We start from the raw sequence: 25,741 nt of genomic DNA, 5'->3' as shown, positions 1-25,741 counted from the left end.
GAATCATTTCAAAACAGGTACCAACAAGTGTTTAAGTATGAAGGACTGCGGGTCTTTATCTGCCATCATTTACTGTGTTACTATGTAATAAAAGGCACTCCAAAATGAAACTCAATATTTTGAAAGTACTGATAGCATCACAGTTTATTAAAAAATAAATAAAATAAAAAGGTGATTTTGCCAGTTCATTGTCTGGTAGTTGACAGAACTGAGGTTCTAAGTTTATTAAGACTTTCTATCTTGCCTCCCGAGAACTCCATCGAGGCAGTTTACATTATCCTATGTAACATGAGACAGATAAGGGGACAGGGTAGAATTACAATATAGACCGGAGAGGATGGGTAAAGCACAAAAAGGGGCGCACTTGTGTCTTCCAGAGTTCTACTGTTTGTCAAACATTTTAGGCATAAGTGTGAAAGTCTGTCAGCAGAAGGCATCAGAGAAAAGGAATGTCTTCAGAACTGGTCAAACGATGTTTGCGTACGGATATGTTGAGGTAGTAAATTCTATAGCTGGGGGTCCTGCACAAAGAATATGTAGTGCGTTCACATGTAATGTCTTCATAGGTGGGCACTATCAGCTGGTTCTGATGGAGGGATCTAAGGGCTTCGGATGCTTCAATGCCTGCGAGTCAGAGAGGTGTACAACAAAGGGAAATTAACACCGATCATAAACATAATTTGACAGAATGATGCAGAATGACAGAATTCCTTCCAACGCCAAAACTTCTCATTAGTGGATGCCACCAAATTTATGTCACACTGGTTCTGAAACCAAGATGTGTGTTCCAATGAGCATACAAAGAATAGCCATACTGGGTCAGACCAATGGTCCATCTAGCCTGTATCATGCTTCCAAGTGGCCAATTCAGGGCACGAGTACCTAGCAGAATGCCAAATAGTAGCACCATGGGCAAGCAGTGGCTTCCCCGTGTCTATCTCAATAACAGACTATGGACTTTTCCTCCAGGAACTTGTCCGAATCTTTTTTAAACCTAGATACCATATCCTTTGGCAATGAGTTCCAGAGCTTAATTATCCATTGAGTGAAAAAATATTTCCTCCTATTCGTTTTTAAAAGTATTACTACGTGATTTCATTGAGTGTCTCTTAGTCTTTCTACTTTTTGAAAGAGTAAAAAAAAATCAATTCACTTTTACCCGTTCTACACCAATCAGGATTTTGTAGACCTCTATCATACCCCCCTTAGCCGTCTCTTTTCCAAGCAAAAGAGCCCTAACCTCTTTAGCTTTTCCTGATACATGAAAGGAGTTCCACCCCCTTTATCATTTTGGATTCCCTTCTTTGAACCTTTTCTAAATTCCGCTATATATTTTTTTGAGATACGGTGACCAGAATTGCACGCAGTACTCAAGGTGAGGTTGCACCATGGTGTGATACAGAGGCATTATATTGTCTTATTTTCCATCTGTTTCCTAACAATTCCTAGCATCTTGTCTGCTTTTTTGGCTGCCGCTGCCCCACTGCATACTGGGCAGAAGATTTCAGCGTATTGCCTATGCTAACACCTAGATCTTTTTTTGGGTGCAGACTCCTAAGGTGGACCTTAGCATCAGATAACTATGATTTGGATTATTCTTCCCAATTTGTATCACTTTGCATTTGTCCTCATTAGATTTCATCTGCCATCTGGATGCCCAGCCTTCCAATTTCTTAAGGTCTTCCTGCAATTTTTCACAGTTTGCATGTGTTTTAACAACTTTGAATAGTTTTGTGTCATCTGCAAATTTAATCAACTCGCTTGTCATTTCAATTTTGAGATCATCTATAAATATGTTAAATAGCACCAGTCCCAGTACAGATCATGCAAGGTATTTCTTTAAGTTGTACCAACTCTTTATATTATTGGTTTCAACAGATACCCTGCTTCCAGAACTGGCACCAACTCAGGAATAATAGGAAGTACTTTTTCACGGAGAGGGTGATAGATACCTGGAATGCCTTCCCACAGGAGGTGGAGAAGATGAAAATGGTAACGGAATTAAAAAATGTTGGGATAAACATAAAGGAATCCTGTATAGAAGGCACTGAACCAAACAAGCTTAAAGGTGATTAGATGATGACTCCAGTAATTAGGAAGCAAAGCCAGTGATGGATTTCTACTGTCTGTGCCGTGATCATGACTGGACAGATTCAGCTTCAGAAACTGAAGAACGAGGCCAGTGCCGGATAGACTTCTACAGTCAGTGCCCCAAAAATGACAAGGACAAATCAAGATCAAGTATACATATATAGTATCACATCATACCTTATGCTATGAGTTTATCTTGTTGGCCAGACTATATGGACTGTATAGGTTTTTATCTGCCGTCATCTACTATGTTAATTGTTAGTTGGTTGAGAACCTGGGGAACTCTGTTTGATTCCCATTATGGCTCCTTGTGACCCTGGGCAAAGTACTTAACCCTCCATTGCCCCGAGTACATAAAAAATCAAAACAGATTATCTGTCCCTAGTGGGCTCATAAATTACCTGTATATAAATTATGTAAACCACTTTGGCTGTACCACAGAAAAGCAGTATATCAAATCCATGACCCATTCTAAGGCAGTGCTGGTCCTTTTTGAGCTGTCTGGCCATCGCATCCTAAAAGAGTTCCCAGTAAACCTCCTGAAACTTCATGTTCCATTTCATTCCCACCCCCCAACCAGAGAAGCACCAGTTCAATGTACTCAACTAGGTGCTGCATAGACAGCCTGCAGAAAAATTCCTGTCATGTTTTTTTGTAAAGTTTGCTGCTGAATGCAAACTCAGTGGACACTTTGGGTTTCATCCCCACACCCAAGAAAATAGTGACATTTTGTAGACACAAAAGCTCCTTATCTGCCTGCACATGAAGGGACATGGCTAAGGCTACCTAAGGGCCACTGACCAAACCCAGCAGAGCCCTAACCTGAATTCCAATTGTTGGCTTTTTTTTCCCTGTGCCTGATTATAGCCCCAAGTGCTTAAGAGAGACCCAGGAATCTAGGCCTAATCTGACCAGATTGGGAATGCACACAATAGCATTCCTACCATTTGCTGGAGACAAATACTGGCTGGCTGGCTGTGGGCTGCACAGGACACTTATACGGAAGTTGAAAACCAGTGGTTCTCAGTCTCCATTTGCTGGGGGGAGGGGCTGCATAACCCATGCATCTGGATTGGTCTGGAGGGATGCTAAGCAAACAGCTTAGAAAGTCAAATTACATGGAACTACAAATAAAATGTTTGCATCCTCTTACCAATAGTTTTCTTAAGAATATCCAGGTCCTCTTGCTGCTTGTGATAAGAGCTCTGCTGCATCTTAACCTGAAGGAGCTCAGCTTCTTCTGATTTCATTTCCCACTGCTGCTTCAGCTGACGGTATCTTAACAGATCAGGAGCATACAAATTAAGTCATATACAGGAAATATTTCTCTGCATTTCTCTTTTATGATGCCTGCAGTATATTCTATAATAAATTGCTTTCAAGTTTACAATTGCATGCTAAAATATGAAATGATCTGCTTATCAGTACTATTTTTCAAGGTGAAAAAGGTTTAGAAAACTTGGGTCATTAACCAAAATTTTCCTGAGCCAGGACGAAAATCAAAATCTCTCTCCGCAACCTTTTTTTTCCTTTACATTCCTGAATTTTTTTTTCCCTTTTGTTCTTAAGTTTTCAGAAAGGTCTGGTATTTTGGACTTTTCATTTTGTTTCCTTACCCTCCCTGGGCTATAGTAGTAGGGGCCCTCAGTCAATTTTTAGGAAACCAGAAAGTCTGTATTTATTCACACATAAGCTGTTATAAAACTTGTGAAGCTTCTTTGGACTGAAACATGGTGATACTTCATTGGCATATCCCTTTACTTGTCACTAAAGCTAGCTCCAACCCACTAGACATTTACAACAAAATAACCCCCTCCTTTCCACTTTTTCATTCTCATGCCTTAATCTTCTCCCCATGTTTTCCAATTCCTTCCTCCCATAGACAGAACAGGGGAAAGACGTTGTAGTGGAGTCTAACTCTCCAACTGTTCCTTATGATCAGAACAGACCCAATTGCATATAACGGCAGATTCCTTCCTGCTGCTTCTAGCCTTCTTGCTGTTAAAGAGGGTTGCACTGCTGTATTTAGTTCCAGGAGCATAATGAATAAGCATGAAGGAATTTACTACCAGTGCCAAACACAGATAACCTATGAACTTGCTTTGCAACTAAACTAAAAAAAACAAACTCTAACACTGCAGCAACCTTGTGGGATCTGTGTGGTTTACAAAAAAAGAAGACCAGGCATACCTGGGAAATACAATAAAAATCAGCAATAATAAAAATATATTCATCTCAGCTCGCAGTACAAAAACTTCTCAAACAACCATGTTTTCAAAGACTTCCTGAATCGTAATAGACCATCATAAATCTAAAGCAGGAAGATCACTCCAAAACTTAACTCCTGTAAAAGAGGACGAGGATTGGAACAGCCTTTTGTATTTAACAGCTTTAAAGGAGGGTAAACATAGCACCAACCTATTTCTCAATCGTATAGTAACATCATAGCAGGGAAAAGTTAACAGTGATAACACATATCCAGATGTAATGTCTTTAATATGATTAAAATACACCCTAGCTCAAATTGGATGCCAGTGAGCTCTAATCAATAGTGGTGTACCCTATCAATTTTTTTTGCAGAGAAGACCAAATGAACTACTACGTTCTGTAAGGTTTGCAATTTCTTCAGAAGCAGCTGCGAATAGCCTGCAAAAAGAACATTACAATAATCTGACTCAAATCAGCGCTTGAACATCCAGTCTAAATTGCAAAGAATCAAAAAACAGTGTCTAATCCTTCTTAAGTTTAAGGTAAAGAAAATTTTCTTAGTGAGTTGGGCCACTTGATTTTCAAAGGAAAGATACGGATCCAGTACCACACCCAATATCCTTAATTCAGTTTCAACTGGGAAACAAGACTTGTCTATAATTATGGTCTGACACCAGACAGTCTGTTGGGGATTTGCAGATCCCTTGGTTTGTCTGGGCAGCATGGAATTTGTAAAGATCACATGGTGAGATGAGCAGAATTCCTCTGTACTATGCATGTTAGGTTTGTATTAGAAGACGGTGCTCTCCGGCTGCCACAGGCAGGACAGCATTCACAGAAGGATTATCACACTTGTTTCAACTAAGATTCTCTCTTGACACTCTGATGCTGTTGTCTAAAATGGCAGGGACTGATAATCTAGAGCAGTGATGGTGAACCTATGGCACACGTGTGCCAGAGAGGGCACGCGCGCCAAGCCACATTCCCTTCATCCTTCGTGCTAGAAAAAGAAAAAAAACACCAAGTAATCGCGGCACCGCGCACCATCCAGTTCCCGCCCCCGAAATTTAAAACTCATACCTGTCCTGCTCGGGGTTAAGGCGGCGTTGGCAGCGACAGCACCAGTGAAAAGCGTGCTAGCTCGGCGCGCCTTCAGCTTCCCTTCTGTCTCTCAAGCTCTGGTTCCGGCAGAGCACTCCAACTTCTTAATTGTGTCTGGGTAGCTTCCAACAAACAAAACTTGGAAAATCCAAGGGATTTTACGATCACAGGTTAATTGGATCCCCTAATAACGAAAGGATTCATTTGCCCATTGTAATGGGAAAGACAGGCCTCATTGTTCTTAAACTATCATCTATTGTCAATGCCTTCAATTTGTAAACTGTGTCATCAGATCTGGTTTAGAATATTCCAGTTTGCTCAGATAAACTAGTAGAATATTAACTATCTCTCTTTGAATAGAATGCAGAAGTGCATCTAACAGAGAATGAACAGAAGTGAGGGGACAGAGAACAACCCTGTTGTGTTCCCTGTTGAATACCAGTTCCTCACAATAAAATCGCATCCTTGCTTATACCCCTCTTTCCTACTATTTATTCTAGTTCTGTTTCTTCCTTCCTCACTGCTTTTCCTGTTTTTCCCTTCTCTTTTGTTCTCTCTCTCTTTCTAAGTCTTTTTAAGTGGCATAGATATGTTATTATGACTTGCGGGATAGCAAGATTGAAATAAATTTGGAAGAAACCTTAACAAAAATGCCAGAATTATCCATGGAGCTGGAGTTTTTTCTACTTATACAGAAAGCTCTGTGAAGCGAAATAATAAATTCCAGCAAGAAGCAAAGTCCAAAAACCCCCTTCGGGAGATCTACCTACTTGCAATATATTTGAAGTCATTGACGCAGAGGTAACAAGAGCGGCAGGTCATCTCTGCCTCAATCCACAGGGGATGCAGAAAATATGGCGGCCGTGCCCACCAAAAGCAGCTGGCCTGACAAAACGCAGTGCTGCTCCAACGACGATATCCTAAGTCCTCCTGAGAACAGACTTGAGGCCTTCTCCTCACACACGTTTTAGTGTGTGTATGTGTGTGTGTGTGTGTGTATTCATCAGAACTGTAGCTCTTTTCTTGTTCATCCTTTTTCTTTTTAAAACCATTGCAAACTGCTTTGAATTTATTTTGAAAGGCAGTATAACAAGTTTTTAATACATAAACAATAGTTGTCTACTTTAGGCAGGCAGGTGCTCTCTCTGAATTAGCTTACTTGATGTTAATTTACACTCCCTTTCACACTGCAACTCATTTCCTTATTCTGAATGAAGATTTTAAATTTGACTTTTATATTATATTTGAAATAAGTTGCTTTGGTAATAATGACAAACTTATAACTAACCGTTGAAAGTCTGGCCTTTTGGAATCTAATCTTGGCTATTCCTGTGGTTGGGAACTTATGTAGTTTATCTGCCTTTGCTTTAGTTCAGTCAGCTATTTAGCAGTAAAACAGTATGCAAATCAGTGGCAATGTGTAAAACCACTATTCAACCAGAACCTAGTATTTAGATCACAATATTTTTAGAGAAGTCTCATTTTTGCTGACAAAAAACCTGAATATCTTATATGTAAATACTGAGAAATTTGAAACATTGGATTATACAATTCTTACTTTTCAGCTGTGTTCTTTAAATCTGCTAATGCCTTCTCAGTAGTGAGCAATTCATTCTCCTTAGCTCTGAGCTCATCTTGGATATCTTTTAGCTCCTGAAGTTTGGACAGGATAGACGCCGACTGTGAACGTGCACCTTGCAGAAGAAAATAATAATAATAAAAAAAAGACCAAAATGAAACTGATGGAATTAGCACATAGCATTGCTTAGGAAAAGGGTTAGGGGTTACAGAGGATGGGCAGACTGGATGGACCATTTGGCCTTTACCTACTGTCGTGTTTGTGTGTGTGTACACTCAGTATAATTTTACCACACACAGCTTGTGAAATAGTGCTAAATATGGAGCACTGGGGATTATACTGCCCAATAGGGAAAACAATAACGATATCATTGGCCTTGAAGTTAGCAAGTAATTCAAGGCTAACATATATATGGGATATTCATTTTTTAACACGCTTTATTGAAGAAACTTTTCCAATAGATTACAACAATCTACAATAACATACTATTGCAAAAAAACAAAACAAAAAAAAAAACAAGGCTAATTAGACAATCATCATCCACATCCTTGTGTATTTAGCTCATATATAAGACCACCCCTTTATCCCATCCCCCCTCCCCCTCTTCTCAAATGTTATGGTATTAAAATATACCATAACCAGTAAAACTATAGCAAGCTATATAAAGAAAGGTGTAAGCAATAAAATATTAAGAGACATCCAAGTCTTTTTGCAGAGGAGACCAAGTCTTTGTCAAAGACAACTCTTATGTTTAAGACTATTAAAAAGATTGATATTGCCAAAAAATGGAATGTTAGAAACTGATAGACATACAATATAGACCATACTGAGAGTCTTAAAAAAGAAGCTGATTTTTAAAAACACTGCCAAACCTCTTCAAAAACATCAAAACACACCATAAAACGTAATGCTTTTGGAAGAAGTTTTTATGCATTTTTGGTGGATGTAACCTCTAACCAGGTTATAGAGTATATGTACTGGCTGCTGAACCTACTACGGCAGATTACATGCTGGAGACATTTCTGCTGCTGTGATTCTGAAGGAGCTTTATTTCTTTGTAAGTACCCTTATTTTTTTTTTTTTTTTAGTTTTCCAGCTTTTTTTTTTTTTACCTATACCTTTTGAACCTGTCTGATGGTATTTTCGCACATTGGCTTTTTACATTAGTATTTTTTAATGTTTCTTTTTAGACTTTGAGCTAATACAGGATACTCTTTATTGACCCTATTAGGTATGTGCCCCTTTAGAATGTTTGATTCTGTACTCTAACTCCTGTCTGCAGCATACACAGATTTATGGTAGGTCATGTTTTCAGGCACATTTTGTGTCTTTTCCTTTTTGAATATTTATTCCTATACTATAGTTCTATTGTGAAATAGTGCTTCTTAATGTTTTATTTATGTCTACTCTTGAATGCATGTCTTTACACCTGATCTTTTCAATATGAGAAGTACCTTTGTTACATTTGTTATTTTACTGTTCCAGTTTCTCTTTTTTTATGAATTGATTTTAATTTGTAGAGTTATATATTTTGTAGTGTTACCCTCGACGCAGCCTTCAGGCAAAACGTGGCCTTTAAGTACTGTTGTTTGACCTCCGCCTGTGATCTGTTCTATTCTTTAGTGAATGTATAACATCACTATTCATGGATTTTTGGCCTTTTTATATTGATAATATTGGGTTGAAAATACATCCCAGTGGTACAATGAGGTGTATTTTCAAAGCACTTAGACTTACAAAGTTACATACAGGCTCATTTTTGAAAGAGATAGACATCCAAAAAGCAACCTAAGTCTGCACTTGGACGTCCATCTCACAGAAACGTCCAAATCGGTATAATCGAAACCTCATTTTGGACGTCTTTCTCCGAAGTCCGTCAGAAGGACGTCCAAATCTCCAGGGGGTGTGTTCAAGATGGGACTTGGGCGTTCCTAAGACTTGGATGTCTTTCAGCCATAATGGAACAAAGCAAAAACGTCCAGGACTAAAACTTAGATGTTTTGAGCTAGACCTGTTTTTATTACGAATAAAACACAAAAAGGTGCCCCAAATGACCACTGAAGGAAATCAGGAATGATCTCTCCATACTCCCCCAGTGGTCACTAACCCCCTCCCACCCCAAAAAAAGTGTGTTGAAGAACATTACTTGCCAGCCTCTATGCCAGCCTCAGATGTCATACTCCGGTCCATTACAGCACTTGCAGGTCCCTGGAGTAGTTTAGTAGTAGGTGCAGTGCACTTCAGACAGGTGGACCCAGGCCCATACCCCCACTACCTGTTCACTAGTGCAAGAAACCGTGAGCCCTCCAAAACTCACCAGAAACCCACTGTACCCACATATAGATGCTCCCTTCACCTGTAAGGGCTACGACAGTGGTGTAGAGTTGGGGGTAGTGGGTTTTGGGGGGCTCAGCAGACAAGGTAAGGGAATTATGGTCAGATATGTACCTGGGGCATTTTATAAAGTCCACTGCAGTGCCCCCTAGGGTGCCCTATTGCTATCCTGGGGTGTCAGGGGGACCAGTCTACTAAAAATACTGGCTCCTCCTACATCCCAATGGCTTGATTTTGGATGTTTTACACTTGGGACGGTTTTTTTTTTTCTTTTTGAAAATGGCCAAAAAACAAAGACATTGAAATCACAGGACGTCCATAGTATTTTCGAACACAAAAGATAGACGTCCATCTTTTTCAAAAATGACCTTCTTTCCTGTTTGGAATTTGGACGGCTTTATAAAATGTCCAAATTCTGATTTAGACGTTTCTTTCGAAAATGCCCTTCATAGTAACCTATGGAACTTTGTAAGTCTGTGCTTTGTAAATAAGCCCCAATATCATCCATACAGTAAAGGGGCAGAGGGACAGCAGAACAAAGGCAGGGCATAAATTTACTCAGATAGCTAGATAACAGCTGAGTATTATTAAGAAACACAGTTTAGCCCTAAACAGAACACATGTTGATGATACAATGCCTGCATAATATAGTGCTCTACACCGTGGGCTTAACTGATAATTCTAGACATAAGTTGCTATATAACCAAGGCTAGCCATATAAAAAGGAGGTAGCAGCAATTAAGACATATAATTTATATATCTAAGTAGCAAAAACATTGCTGAACCTCCCTCCCCTAGAGGATGGGGAAATATCATAATTTTTTAAATGATGTTTCTGTTTTATAAAAATTCCAAAACAAACTTTTACAGATAATTTTAAAGAGTGCCAACATAGAAATTTTAAAATGTGTCTCAATTTGACAAGAAACTTAAACCACTGTTTATCAATTTTTTTTTTGAGGCCATGACCCCATGATCAAGGCAAAATAAAATTGTGGTGACATACATGGGAGAGCTCATCCAGATCATGACCCCAACCACAGGTTTTGTGACCCCATTTGGAGTCATTTATTCACAAATTGGGAAGCTCTGTCTTAAACTGTAAGCAGCACTTACCCCCACTCAGTGTTCCTTGAGGATCAAAAGTATCTCCTCCAAGAGTGACTGTTTTTGTCATTATCCTCTTATCAAAAGTCACCTTCTTAGCATTGTTCATGTTGTCACAAACCAGCGTTGTCCCAAAGACATACTCCATTGCTTTTTGCAGTTCAGATTCATAGCCAATCAGAGAAAGAGCCAAATGCACATTATCTCTGCCAACCTAAGAAAATAGCACAAACTATTTTAGCTTCTTGTGCTACAGCCACAACAGGCCGTGAACACTACCATATCACCAATGAGTAGCTAGATACGTTCCACACCACCTAGTAACAGGGTCTTCTAGCACAGAAGTATTTTACTTAAGAACTTAGCAGTACATTATTGATAGAAGCCAAATCCATCTGCACAGGTAAGGCCACTAGGCTTCACTTGAAATATTTAGTATATGTGTAATAGTACTGTTGTCATGCCACCCTATGAGTGACATGACATCAGCTGCAAAAAAACAAAACAGTCACTAACAATTATCCAACATTTTGTTCTCTTTCTTGAATATTCAAATCATCATCTAAGGACAAACTGGATAAGTCAATTGGTCTTTATCTACCATCATCTAGTATATTATGAAATGCACATGAACAGACGTGAACCATCTTAACAGTTGAAGTAGCCGTAATAAGTCACTTAATTATAGCTCAATTTGCTTACGGAAGGTAATAATGGGGCCAGGCAGGTCAATGTAAATGCATTCTGTATCTAACAGGAAAGCAATATGTGCTCTTCTTGTACCATGTACTCAACAGTGACATATACAGACCCAGAACCCCCACTTTAGTTTTGAGTTTTTATTGCACTTACATTGGGATGCCAATTGCTCTGGATCTGTGCTTTTGATTTTATTTAAGGGAAATTTACTACTGGTTAATGTGCATTAATACTATTAAAGCAAAGTTACTTACCTGTAGTAGGTGTTCTGCAAGGACAGCAGGCCAATTACATTACATAATAACATTTATACCCTGCACATACCATTACTGGTTTAGTGTGGCTCACATATAGGGGACATCATCCACAGAGCCTGGTGCAGAAATGCTGACTAGCGTAGTTTTGCTTTAAGAGCTTGAGGTAGCACTCCCACTGCATATCCGCAAGTGCCTTCCCGCCCAAGTCACAAGTGCAGGACCAACAGTACTATCACTTAGCTAACAATTAATCCTACTCCTAGGTGAAGTGGGTGGGTATGCGAGAATAACTGGCCTGGGGCCAACATGGATGGTTGAGCTGCAAGCTCCACATGCCCCACAGCAAAAACATTGGTTATGTTAAATAGTAGTAGTTATCCCTTGCATCTTATTAGCCTTGGCATGCTTAAAGGCAAAACTATGTAGAACAAATGGAGTGGAAGGTTTTGGTATTAAAATGTTGCAGCCACAATGAGCCAATTTGAAGGATTTTGCTTACCAGTTGCATCTGCACTCCTCCAACTCAATGGCAGCAAAGATGGCATCGGCAGACTGCGCCTCTGCTTCTAATACCCGACTTAGAGTTGATACTGAGCAACGGACCTTAGCTGAGGATTCACTGGAACCCCTTTCTGAATTTCAAGAGCTCCTACATGAAATCAAATCAGACATTAAAGCAGTTGAAGAGGAGTTCTCTACCTTCACTGCGGATCTCTGGGGAAAGATCATAGAGCTGGCCGGACAGTGGAAGACTCAGAGAGATGGGTTGATGAACATCAGGAGACCATCTCAATGCTGGAGGCCTCCTTGACTACACATCAGGTGATCAGATACATTTAATGGATAAATTAGATGATTTGGAAAATTGAAGGCGCTGGTCAAACATTAGGTTTCGTGGAATGCCTGAAACCATAGACTTTAACAACTGTGAAGTGGCTGTACAGCAGACTACCAGTATGCTTCATTCAGAGGGTGACCAGACAATTTTGCCTGATCAAATAAAACTGGACAGAGTACACAGAGTTAACAGTCGCTTACGAGTGAATCTGCCTAGGGATATTATCATCTGTTTCTCAGACTAAAGCCAAAGAGGTTGTGCTGGGGCGAGCCCAATCTAGGGCTCCCTTAACCAGGGAAACATATCTCAATGAAGTATATCAAGACCTGGCTGCATTAACTTTACATCATAGGAATGAACTGAAGCTTCTTACCAAATACTTAAGAGATAAAGATCTAAAGTATCACTAGCAGCACTCCTTTGCACTTGCGTTTTACATGGAAGGGAAATTACATGTGCTCAAAACTCTAAAGGAAGTGCAACAAATGTTCCAGGATATTGTGCCTCCACCTCTGCCATCTTCACCAGGGAATGCCATGCTGGCAAGGGGCACAGGACCCCGCTCTACTTGCCCCAAATGGTAGAGGATCACCCAAAGCAGAGGGCAGCTCACTCATCAGGAGTCAGGGGTTGAGACTTCTACCTGAGCAAGGAACCTGAAGTGGTGCACTGCATTTCCCTTTGATTTATTTCATATTCGTCTTTCTTGGGCGATACTGATGCTTTGGTCCCTTTTTCTGGGGGCTTAGAAATGTCCTCTTCTGCTGGTAAAGAGGGACTCGTTCTTCTTATCACTGTTACATGGTATAACAAGTTTTACCATCATAAGAGTCTTAAGGACTTTTTGGGCTAACCTGGTGATGAGGACAATTGAGCTTACTAGTTGGGCTATGTGCAGTGATGTTCATTCTTTCTCACACCGAAATGCCATTATCGACATGTATGTTTGCATTAACTGGCAGGTTTTAGGGGTTGGGGTGGATTCCAGGAGGGGGGATTGGAAATCTGCTTGAAACTTGGTATTGGGACTTTAGTAAGACATCTTCTTAGTGGTTATATTTGGCAGATGGATTGCATTGAGTTTTCCTTGTATATTCTGGTTTCTTATGGTTGAATTGACATGAATGACCCTTATTTATTTATTTATTATATTTGTACCCCGCGCTTTCCCACACAATGCCGGCTCAATGCGGCTTACATAGTAATTTGAAATACAAAGTTATATAATAGAAATTTCAAAAACAGTAGTGAAACATTGTAAAGTTGGGCTTGGTAGTGTATGATAAGTTGAGCTTGATAATGTATGATTAGGATAAGAGAGGGTAGACAGGATAGGATAGTATGAATTGGGAGAAAAGGGGTAAGGAGGGATAAAATTAAGAGGAGATGGAGAAGAAAAGGATGGGAGGTCGGTATCTAAGTCAGAACAGAATTGGGAGTGGAGGTTGGTAAGATTAGGTTAGGGCATTAGGGTAGGCTTGCTTAAAGAGATGAGCCTTCAGCATCTTTCTAAAGGGCAAGTAGTCGTTAATTCATCGGATTGGTCTGGGTAGAACGTTCGAAAGCTGGCTGCCCAAAAAGGAGAAACTGGATGCGTAGTAGGTCTTGTATTTAATTCCTCTACAATTGGGAAGGTGTAGGTTAAGATAAGTTCGTGAAGAAATAGATCTGTTTCTGGCAGGGAGATCGATCAAATCATTCATGTAGCTAGGGGATTCACCGTGGATGATCTTGTGGGTCATTGTGTTGATCTTGAAATTTATTCTTTCTTTGATGGGGAGCCAGTTAAGCTTTGCTCGAAGAGGTGATGCACTTTCGAATTTTGATTTGCCAAAAATAAGTCTGGCTGCCATGTTTTGGGCAGTTTGGAGTCTCTTCATTATTTGGGTTTTGCATCCTAAAAAGACACTGTTCCAGTAGTCAGCGTGGGTAATAACAGTGGACTGTATCAGGTTCCAGAAAGTGTTGAGTGGGAGATATGGCTTCACTCGTTTCAATATCCACATCCTATTAAACATTTTCTTTGTGGTGTATTTGGCGTGGTTATCAAAAGATAAATGGCTGTCTATCGTTACTCCCAGTATCTTTAAGTTGTTGGATATGGAGAGTTTGACATCAGGGGTGTTGAGAGTAGTCGGCAGATAAGGGGAGTATTGGGAAGAGAGAACCAGGCAATGCGTTTTTTATTTAATTTCATTTTAAAAGCATTAGCCCAGGAGGTTAGAGTGGTAATGGCAGTATTGATTTTGTTGTGGATTTCAGACAGATTGGATTTAAAGGGGATATATATGGTGACGTCATCGGCATATATGAAAGGATTTAGGCCATGTTTGGTTAGTAGTTTGGCCAAGGGGATCATCATAAGGTTGAAAAGTATCGGGGAGAGTGGAGATCCCTGTGGTACTCCACATTCTGATGACCATGGGGATGATAGATTTGTAGTTCCTTTGACTTGATAGGATCTAGTGGTAATGAAGTTATTAATCCAGTTGATAATGTTTCCACCAATCCCAAATTTGTCCAAGAGTTTGGTAAGGATGGAATGGTCAACCATGTCAAAAGTGCTGGATAAGTCAAATTGTAAGAGGATGATGTTGTATCCGTTTGCTATTTCAAGTTTGAATTTAGATATTAAGGTTAGAAGAACCATTTCAGTGCTGTGGGCATGACGGAAGCCTGACTGGGACTCGTGAAGGATGGAGAATTTCTGGATATATTCATTAAGTTGCAAGGACCCTTCATGTTAAGGGTCTAAATGTTTTAACTAAGCATCATTTACTGTTTAAAGAAGCAACGTTCTTGGGAGCAGATGTGCTGGTTATTCAAGAAACATCTTTTGGTGAAGCACAAATATTTACTTTCTTGTAAATCAAAGTATGTGGAGGTGCACCTTGCCTCCAACCGTGTCTGTCCTAAAACGACAGAAGTTGACATTTGGCTGGGTAAAGCCTATCATTGGACTGTTCGTAAAAGAGTTCTCACTAAAGAGGGTAGATATCTCTTCCTAGTTTTAGAGGTGGAAAGCAGCATGCTTACCCTCCTTAACTTATATATTCCCAATCAAATCAGGGAATTTTGACTAAAAATCAGGAAACTGTGGCCATGCACTGAAACTTGACTTTCCAGATTCTTCATGCCAGAACTATGGTTCCAGTTTCCTCACTTAAGTCCTGTAGTAGTAGCCTTTAAGTTCAGTTTTAACCTTTACTAGTGCTACTGTAGTAAGTGACCTGCTTCTGGTTTTGGATCTGCAGTACCACTTTGCTTCTAGGGCATGTTCCACTCTTTCTATCTATGTGACTCCAGCTATAGATATGTAATTACAATGTATCTTCAGTTCTTGTTCCAGCCTAGAGCTACCAGTTTCTTTATTCTGACATTTGACCTAGCTCCTGATCTTGTCTCCAGTCCCTGCTCTAAAGCTATGGTTCCAGCTTCAAACTTCCTAATCCTGTTTCAGTACACTAGAATCCCCAATCTCTATCTCAATCCCAATCTATCTGCAAGTACCAGTGTGACCAAGCAACTTAACACTGATCAAATTAAATTCTTCATGCACTCTATGGTGCCGGCCAGTTGGTTTAAGAATGTCTCTCTGTCCTAAAGGAAAGATTCAGAAAAAGGTTACAGTCTCTAACTGCACCAGTGCATATAGTACACCATATAAAGCTAATGAGTTGCAATTCTCAAGTTCAAGCACTGTGCCCTGAAACACTTTCCTACCCATAATATCCAAGATTTTCAGATCTTTTCCAGGTGATGCTTTAGGAGTGCTTCTTAGAGCACTTGCCTAAAGTAGACTCCATTGCAACAGAATGATGTGTCAACTGTAATATGTCAATTTTTTGGGCTTGTTTGTACCCCGTTTTCTTACAGGAGAGCCTTGCTAAACACACTACTCCTTTGCTGATAATTTTATACAGGTCCCACAGATATTTATGTGCACTCTGTATTTTATAAACTATGTGACAAAATGCCTCATGAAAGACTCCAGAGTCATGGGATCAGATGTAGGGTATTATTGTGGATTAAGAGCTAGTTGAAAGATAGGAAGCAGAGAGTAGGGTTGAATGGTCAATATTCTCAATGGAGAAGGGTAGTTAGTGGGGTCCCTCAGGGGTCTGTGCTGGGACCGCTGCTTTTTAATATATTTATAAATGACCTAGAGATGGGAGTAACTAGTGAGGTAATTAAATTCGCAGATGACACAAAGTTATTCAGGGTCGTCAAGTCGCAGGAGGAGTGTGAAAGATTACAGTAGGACCTCACGAGACTAGGAGATTGGGCATCCAAATGGCAGATGAAGTTCAATGTTGACAAGTGCAAAGTGATGCATGTGGGAAAGAGGAACCCGAATTACAGCTATGTCATGCAAGGTTCTGCGTTAGGAGTCAGAGACCTAGAAAGGGATCTGGGAGTCATCGTGGATAAGATGTTGAAAACTTCTGCTCAGTGTGCTGCGGCAGATAAGGCGGCACACAGAATGTTGAGTATTATTAGGAAAGGGATGGAAAACAAACACGTGGAAGTTATAATGCTGTTGTATCGCTCATGGTGAGACCGCACCTCGAGTAGTGTGTTCAATTCTGGTCACCGCACCTCAAAAAAGATATAAAGGAATTGGAGAAGGTGCAGAGAAGGGCGACGAAAATGGTAAAAGGGATGGGAGGACTTCCCTATGAGGAAAGGCTAAGATGGTTAGGGCTCTTCAGCTTGGAGAAGAGGCGGCTGAGGGATGATATGATAGAAGTCTACAAGATAATGAGTGGAATGGAGCGGACAGATGTGAAGCATTTGTTTACACTTTCTAACAATAATAGAACCAGGGGACATAAGATGAAGCTAGAATGTGGTAGATTTAAAACAAATAGGAGAAAGTTTTTCTTTACTCAGTGCGTAGACTCTGGAACTCGTTGCCGGAAGATGTAGTGACAGCAGTTGGCATTGCTGAATTTAAAGGGGGTTTGGACAGATTCCTGAAGGAAAAGTCCATTGAACATTATTAATTTAAATTTTTGTTTTGTTTTTGGGTTTTTGCCGGGTTCTTGAGGCCTGGATTGGCCACTGTCGGAGACAGGATGCTGGGCTTGATGGACCCTTGGGTCTTTTCCCAGTATGGCGGTGCTTATGTTCTTATGTGGAAGAGCTATAAGGTTTATAAATAAGCCTTCCTCAGCCTCCCATTCCCCCAAACTATATGCTTATTTGGAAAGAAAGCAGGAATAAAATACATGCACAAAAACGTACATGTATGTGTTTATGTATATTTCAGAAATGGTGCTTTCAGTGAGGATTATAAGGACAGTGTAGAACAAGCCATAGACACAGCTTTTTGCTGCTTCTATGTGTTAGTTACCATCTATCAGTTGCTAGACATCTCAAAACAGCATTGAAACATTCCCACTTTCCCAAACCACTCAGAATCCCACAGTCAAGAGAAGGCAGCTAGATATTCTTGTGCAATATTTGTAAAGTTGAACAGCCAGAACCCAGCTTTCCCTCTTACCTATGACCAAGTACCATTCAGGCTGCCTTAAGAAAACCCAGCTTTTGTCCTGTGACTTTTGATGTTGTTGTGAAAACACTGCCTTCAGACTTGGATGCCCACCTTGCACATCATGTGTCAAGCTACTGCTCTAGTCTGTGTTTAACCCCATTCCATGCTTGTGGATGTTCTCTTCACTCGGAAAAACAATGGCAGAGGGCAGCAAATACCTGGCACAAAGTTGACTAGAACGGGTACAAAAAAAAACTACAACTGGACCAAAGTAGCCATAGACAGGTATTCTGCATAACATAGTAACATAGTAAATGACAGCAGAAAAAGACCTGCATGGTCCATCCAGTCTGCCCAACAAGATAAATTCATATGTGCTACTTTTTGTGTATACCCTACTTTGATTTGTACCTGTCCTCTTCAGGGCACAGACCGTATAAGTCTGCCCACCACTATCCCCGCCTTCCAACCACCAGCCCCGGCACAGACCGTGTAAGTCTGCCCAGCACTATTCCCGCCTCCCACCACCGGCTCTGCCACCCAATCTCGGCTAAGCTCCTTAGGACAGCAGGCTGATTGTTCTCATGACTGGGCAAAAAGTAACATCTATTTTAAATCAGGGTGTAGAAAAACTAATTGCCATCAGATTGGGCACATGTACACCTACTTAACAAGCAAAGCTTGCACATACTTGCTACTGAGAATATGAAAAACAGCAGCCAAAGAGGAACATTTCACTGAAAACTAACTTTGCATTAGGGGAGATTAATCACTTCTTTCATCAAGAGGGCAAACCTTCATAACGTAAACAAAAAGTTTTGCAAAGAGAAGTGACGTCAGGGCTCCGAATGGCTGTCTAGTTTGAGCTTCCTCATTTCCCTGATTTAATTGAGCATCCATTGGCATCGTCCGAGCACTGCGAACCATTATTCAGCTACTTATTACCTTGTGGCTTACTTGTGATTATGAGTAAGATTCCTTCTTCTGGGTGTAAATACCCTGAGCGCCATTCTGCACGTCACTCTGGTAAGGCTGCGCAGAGCCATGTCTCGCCGGCTCCCCCTTCTCCCTCGGACTCTGATCCAGTGGTATCAGTCGCTGATGCACGTGCTCAAACCAAGCGTATCTCCTCTAAATCCCTTCAGCAATGCTTGGCAGACATTCAAGCGGAAATTAAAACTTCCAAAGAGGAAATTTTGGAGAGAATGGATGTCCTGAGTGTAGATCTTAAAGAGCTTGGGGGGGTGGGGGAGTGGAGGAACTGGAAGCACGTGTCATGGAACACACTGAGCAACTAACCCAATCTCACTCCCGGGTCGGGCGGCTAGCAGAGTAATTAGACAAGTTACGTTACAAACTGTATGACTTGGAGAATCGGGGGCACTGGAAGAATTTGTGGTTTCGAGGCATCCCTGTGTTGGGAGATGAAAAGAATGTTATTACCATTATCTGCCTACTCTGTGTCCAACTGCTGGGAGAGGAGGAAGGAGCAGAAACCATTGCTCTGGAAAGAGCACACCAGGCGTTGGGAAAGCCAGTTGGTAACCAGCTCAGGGACATAGTTGTGCGATTTGCCAAGTTTGCAGACAAAGAGTGTCTCCTCCAGAGCTTGACAGGTCTCTTCCCTGAAGTTTAACTAGACTAAGGTAACTGTTTTTCAAGACCCGTCTCAGTTTACACTGGCTTAGCGAAGAATGTGACCGGTTCTGGATGTTTTAACCAAGGAAAAAATTTTATATCGATGGTCTTTCCCGTTTGCCCTATCTTTCACCATTCAAGGGAAAACATTCAGACCTCGTCGTTTAGGAGAGGCTTGGAAGATTTTGTTAGACACTGGTGTTGTGAATTCGCTGTTGCCTAAAACGTTGGTAGCCCCAGCCCTCAGGGCGAAGTTCCAGCAATGGCAGCGGGTTTCTCCAAAGAACAAGAAAACCCATCAATCTGTGTGACTCTGGGACTTATTGAATAATTGATAGCTGAAATGGTTCAGCAAGGCTATGTTTTACAGTTTTCTTAACCCTTTTTCCTTTTCTTCCTTTCTCCCCCCCTTTTTATTTCTCTCTCTTCAGGATAGATATATGAGGTAAAAGGATGTGGTTATGTGGGAGGGAGGTGGGCGAGTGTGTAAAGGGAGGTGGTTCTGGGTAGCGTGTTTTGAGTCTGGGTTTATTTCCTTGATTTCCCATTCAGGGGTCTTTGTAGATGTCTGGTGGTTGGGGTGGATTAGGGGGGATGGGTGGCATTGGGGAAGGGGGGTGGTGATCGAAATCGGGGTGGACTTTGGATGGTTGAAGTAGGGGTAGGGGGTAGGGAGGTGGATTTGGGTTTCTGGAAGCATGATCTGTGTGTTGCAATATTTTTCCATGATCATTTGTCTGGTTGCTTATTAGGGGTTAACTCTCTGATTACACAATGGGGCTCATTTTCAAAGCACTTAGCCTCCCAAAGTTCCATAGAAACCTATGGAACTTAGCCTCCCAAAGTGCTTTGAAAATATGCCTCAATGTCTGCTAAGCTAAAGGTTTTCACTTATAATGTCAAGGGACTGAACTCTCCTCAGAAACGCCAAAGGCTGTTTAAAGTACTTTTGCATTTTAATCCCCAGGTGGTATATTTGCAGGAGACCCACCTTAAGAGAGAACATGAGCGTTTTTTGGCTCATCCTCAATATCATCATGTGTACTGTGCCTCTGCGGGCGATGGACCTAAGAAACAAGGTGTTGCAATTTTGCTGCACTCCTCTCTTCAGGTACATGTTGAGCATATAACAAGAGATGTGGCTGGTAGGTTTTTATTCTTGAATATGCAAACTGATAGCAGAAAAGTAACTTTAGCTTCACTCTGATTCTTACTTTAGCTCCTAATGATTCTCAAGAGACTTTTTTCCAAACTTTGCACTCTAGATTTTACAGGATGGATATCTCATCCTGGTGGTGGTGGTGGTGGGGGGGGGGGGGGGGGGGGGACTTCACTTCCACTCTTCATCCGGCAATGGATAGGTCCAGTTCCCCCCGTGCTAATGATCATAAGATTTCCAGAGCCTTTGGGTGAATTCGTACGAGACCTGGGGGTTTGTGATCCTTGGCGTTTGCTGCATCCCAAAGCTCAGGACTACACTTTTTACGCCCATTCTCATGAATCTTACTCTTGGATCAATTATATACTGGTTGACACTCGCTTGGCGGAGGGGGGGGGGGTCTTGACTCTGGAATAGGTCCCATTACGGTTTCAGATCATGCTCATGTATGGGTAACTTTCTCTTCTTTCTGTGAAGAAGATAAACGTAGGACATGGACCCTTAATAACACTTTGTTGCAGGATAGTAAGATTATGGCTGGCCATTGCACTGTTGTGCGGGATTATTTGAAGGATAATATGCACTCGGTTTCTTCTTTGGGGGTCGTATGGGATGCGTTGAGTATTTTCTCCAAAAAGCTAGGTACAACGCGCATGTTCAGAGAACGGAGGTGACTAAGTGCTTGGCTCGGATCCAGAGCTTGGAGGAGCAGAATAAATCCACTGGGTCTACTGTTGTGCTTAGGGAGCTACAGGCCACGCGATTGCGTCTGGATGGTATTTACTCGGACCAACTACAATTTAATTCTCACCGTGCTCATCAGAATCTGTATGTTGATGGTAATAAACCAGGTCGCCTGTTGGCGCTCCAGTTGTGACAACAGCGGATGGATCGTACGATCCTAAAAATTGCTGATGGTAGGGGGTCTTTCTTAACCACTTCTCCCAAGATCCGTCAACATTTCCAGGATTTCTTTCAATCTTTATATACGGCTGACCCTTCTATCTCCATGGAGGCTATTGATGAATACTTGTTGGCTCGCGTGCTACCGATTTTATCTCAGACTCATATCGCCCTCTTAGGGAGTCCAGTCAATGAAGAGGTGGTTTGTGGGGGGTCATTAAACAACTTCCCACAGGTAAATCTCCTGGGCTTGATGGGCTCTCCAATGAGTTTTATAAAACTTTTTTCTGGTGAATTAACCCCACTACTTACAGCTATTCTTAATGAGATTTGTGATGGAAACTCTTTTCCGCCATCTATGATGGAGGCGTGAATAGTGGTTATCCAGAAACCAGGCAAAGATACGACAAACTGTGCATCTTATCGTCCCATCTCTGTTTTAAATTCAGATGTAGAGATTTTGGCCAAAGGTTTGGTGAATAGACTAACCAAGGCTTTGCCTGACTTGGTTCATCCAGAGCAGGTCGGTTTTGTGCCTGGGAGGCAGATGGTGGATAACATTCGTCGAGTGGTTAATCTACTTCATTTGGCCCATCACAAGGGCCTTTCCTTTTGCCTTCTCTGCCTTGATGCCAAGAAGGATTTTGATAGAGTACATTGGCCATTCTTGGATAGGGTCCTGGAGCGGTGTGGCTTTGGTTTACATTTTAGAGGCTGGATTCAGGCTCTTTATGCTTCTCTGCGAGCCTGCGTGCGCATCAGTGGGGGTAACTTGCTGTTTTCTCTCTCGTGGGGAACCCGTCAGGGTTGTCTTCTCTCTCCAATGCTTTTTGCGTTGGTGATGGAACCGTTGGCTGATATGCTGCGGTCTGATCCTGTTTCAGGAGTCTTAATGGGTGGTTGTGAATACAAAGTTTCCATGTTTGCTGATGACATTTTGCTCTCATTGACCAAACCATTATTTTCATCTCCTAATCTTCTCCGAGCCCTTACAGAGTATTCTGCAGTTTTTGGATTTAAGCTGAATATGTATAAGACAGAGGTTATGCCGATTAGGTTGCCTCCCACATTACTGACCTCCCTCCAGGTTAGCTTTCCGTTCCGCTGGGTTACTAAGGGGTTGAAATATCTTGGGGTTGTTATCTCACCTCTTTTTTCTGATCTCTTTGCTGTAAACAATCCTCCCTTACTGAAAGACAATTATAGGGATCTGGATCGTTGGGACAGTTCGGAGCTTTCGTGGTTTGGGTGCATTGCTACTTTAAAAATGAATGTTCTTCCTCAATTGATGTATTTTTTTTTCAGGTTATGCCCTTGAAATTATCTTGAAAAATTTTCTCTGGCTTACAAAGCCATTTGAATCAGTTTATTTGGCATAATAAACGCCCTCGCCTGCCTAGGTCTTTGATGTACCGAGACCCTCAGAAGGGTGGGTTGGGAGTTCCCATTGTTTTTTGGTACTATTGGGTATTTCAGGCTCGGGCAGCATTAGAGTGGTTCCAGGACTCTTCTCATTAGTTTTGGATTCAATTGGAACAAGCATCTGTGGGATCCATTCCTCTTTGTTCGCTTATGTGGATTCCACAAAAATATCGTGGAATACCGACAGATGCCTCTCCCACAGTCCTCACTACTTGTTATTTTTGGGATGAGCTAGTAATGTCTTGCCTTTCTCCTATAGCCCTTAACTCACCTTTTCCCCCAGGTCAGTGCCCAGGAGCTTTTGCTCGATGGGCCTCTATAGGTCTCACCACATGGGGTCAATTATTTGAGGATGAAGCCTTAAATTCTTTTGAATCTCTGGTGCAGGAATTCTCACTTTTGCCTCGTGAGTGGTTTGTGTACAACCAATTGATACATTTTTTTAATCTTCTCCGGTATTTAAGGCTCAGATATGATAATTCATTTTTGGAAGATTCGAAGGGTACAAAGGGCCTTATCTCGTTTGTACAAATTTTTAAGATCTCAGGCTTGCTCTGCTTGTGCTCATTGCCTTCGGTGGCAGGAGGAGTTGTGGTTTACCATTAGTGAGGATGATTGGGCTCTCTTGGAGCGGGCCTCATTAAAGGTCTCTGTTTCAGTTTCTATCAAATAGAATTGTGTTAAAAGTTTTATATAGGTGGTACTTAACCCCGGTCTTAATCATATTTATCCCCATACGCCACCTTTGTGTCGGAGAGTGTGGAGATAGAGGGACTATGGGTCACCTGTGGTAGTCTTGTGGTAAAGCTAAAGCCTATTGGAGGGCTATACAACATAGGCTACAAAGTTGGATAGCACACCTGATCCAATGGTCACCACTTTTCTTTTTGTTTTGTAAGAAACCACCTGGTCTGACCAAGTCACAATCTTTACACCATGCAATGTCGGCGGCACGGGTGACTTTGGCGGCGCATTGGAAGCAATCTAGTGTTCCCCCTTGACTAAATGATATATTTGTGACATGGAGAAGCTCTGGGCAACCAAATGTAAAACTCTGGCTAAGTGGGAAGCTATTTGGGATCCTTTTCTGAAACACTGTTCTTATTAACTGATGTAGGGGGTTTGGAAGGTTTGGTTCACACTGGGAGTGGAGGGTACTTGAAGGATGAAGTCGGGGAGTGGTAAAGGGGAGGGAGGAAAATGAAAAACTTACTAAACTCTAGAAGTTATATGGTCAAGTGGTAGCAAGCTGCACACATTGTGTTTTTCTTCTATCACGTAAGAGCAAAGTAACATTCTCTTCATCAATATTTTATATTTCTTCTTCCCCCAACCCAATCCCCACCCCTAAGTTTCACCTTTTTTTTTTATTGATAACAGCTATATATAACCCATTTGAACAACTTGGATATTGATGAGCACAGATCAAAAAAGAAAGACCAACAGTGTCTAACAATCCCCTTCCCTCATTGTATTCCCCGGTAATCTATTCAGAACTTGGCTGCGAGCTCTACTGGATATGCTGTTAAGGTAAGGTTGCCATATTCCCAAGAATTTCCTCTGTTTTTTGGTGACAATCTCGCCCCTCTAGACTCCCAAAGCATAAGCTGGTGTAGCATATTCCTCCAGCACCAATAAGAGGGAGGTATGTCTGATACCCATCCGTTTAGTATACATTTTTTCCCCAATATACAGGCTTTGTCTGTCAGCAGCTGGGCTTCCTTGGTTCCCCCTCCCTCTTGTCCCTCTACATTAAACATCATGCGTTCAAATGTGACCCGTGTCCTATGCCCCAGGACCCCTCTAAGAAAGTTCTCCACTTTCTGCCAGAATGATTTAACATATCTGCAGAGCCAGATGCAGTGTGTAAATGAGGCTCATGGCTGCTTACATTTTAGGCAGTTATCTTCCTCCACTACTCCTGCATGAAAGGCTCTCCTCTGGGAAAAATATGCTCTATGTACCGTTCTGAATTGACATTCTTGAAGTTCTGCACTATGTACTATTTTAGGAACCCCCCATCAATGACCGTCGTATAAGTATCTCAGGTACTGGTTTCTGTATGTCTATACTCCAACGTGCTGCTGCTACTTCTGCTACTTCCCTTGGTGGTTGAGCATTCTCCATAAGTCTACAGAACCAGGAGACTGAAACTTGCCCCGCTGCATCACCCTCTAAAAACTCCCTCAACTTCCTCCCAAAACTAGGGTGCAGACTGTCTCGTGGAAGGCTTTGTACATAATGAAGAAGCTGGTGGTATGCAAAAAGCGCCATTAAACCCCCCGAACTGGTACCCATGAATTCTTGTGTTGTCAGCAGCACCCCCTCCTCCCTGATAAAACTCTCCAGGAGAGTGACTCCTTGTTCCTTGAATCGCCGGAAAATACTGTTATCTCTACCTGGTGAGAAGTCATCATTACCATGCAGCGGCAATAAGACGCTGCTGGTCGGGTTTTGTCCCCATCCTCCCAACAAATCTTTCCATACCCATCTCAAAGGCTCTAATAGTATGCTGTGCCTAACCCTTATCGGCATCTTTTTCTGTGTCACATGTAACAGGTAATTCACATGCCATGAGTGAAAGTGTGCTTTCTCTAGATCTATATCTGTATAAGTGTTGGTTCCCAAAATCCAATCTCTAAGGTGACGCAATAAGCAGGCCTTATTATATTTCTGCACATCTGGCAATCCTAAACCTCCATGCTTCTGAGCCCCCACCAAATGTTGCCACTTCACCTTAGGTTTTTTGCCGGCCCAACAAAAAGATACCACCAGTCTTCTGAGTAGTACCAGATCTTTTCTCAGAAGTCTGATCGGCATAGCCTGCATTATGTATAGCCACCGAGGGAATATTATCATGCGATATGCATGTATTCTGCCCATGAGCGACAGAGGCAGGGCAGACCAC

General features: G+C 41.6%; 1 protein-coding gene across 1 annotated transcript in view; it reads right to left on the bottom strand.

Annotated features, from left to right (window-relative positions):
* SMC2 (structural maintenance of chromosomes 2) overlaps positions 1-25,741 on the bottom strand; it is a 147,035-nt gene that overhangs the window by 66,443 nt on the left and 54,851 nt on the right. Inside the window, exons 14-16 of the mRNA XM_030193751.1 lie at positions 10,430-10,634; positions 6,959-7,094; positions 3,245-3,369 (exon numbers count right to left, since the gene is read on the bottom strand). Coding sequence (XP_030049611.1) covers positions 3,245-3,369; positions 6,959-7,094; positions 10,430-10,634 — 466 coding nt within the window. The remainder of the gene's footprint in view (positions 1-3,244; positions 3,370-6,958; positions 7,095-10,429; positions 10,635-25,741) is intronic.

The sequence above is a fragment of the Microcaecilia unicolor genome, chromosome 2, assembly GCF_901765095.1.
Source record: "Microcaecilia unicolor chromosome 2, aMicUni1.1, whole genome shotgun sequence".
Taxonomy (NCBI): Eukaryota; Metazoa; Chordata; class Amphibia; order Gymnophiona; family Siphonopidae; genus Microcaecilia; species Microcaecilia unicolor.
The sequence above is the reverse complement of the archived record's forward strand: the minus strand, read 5'-3'. Positions and strand labels throughout refer to the sequence as shown.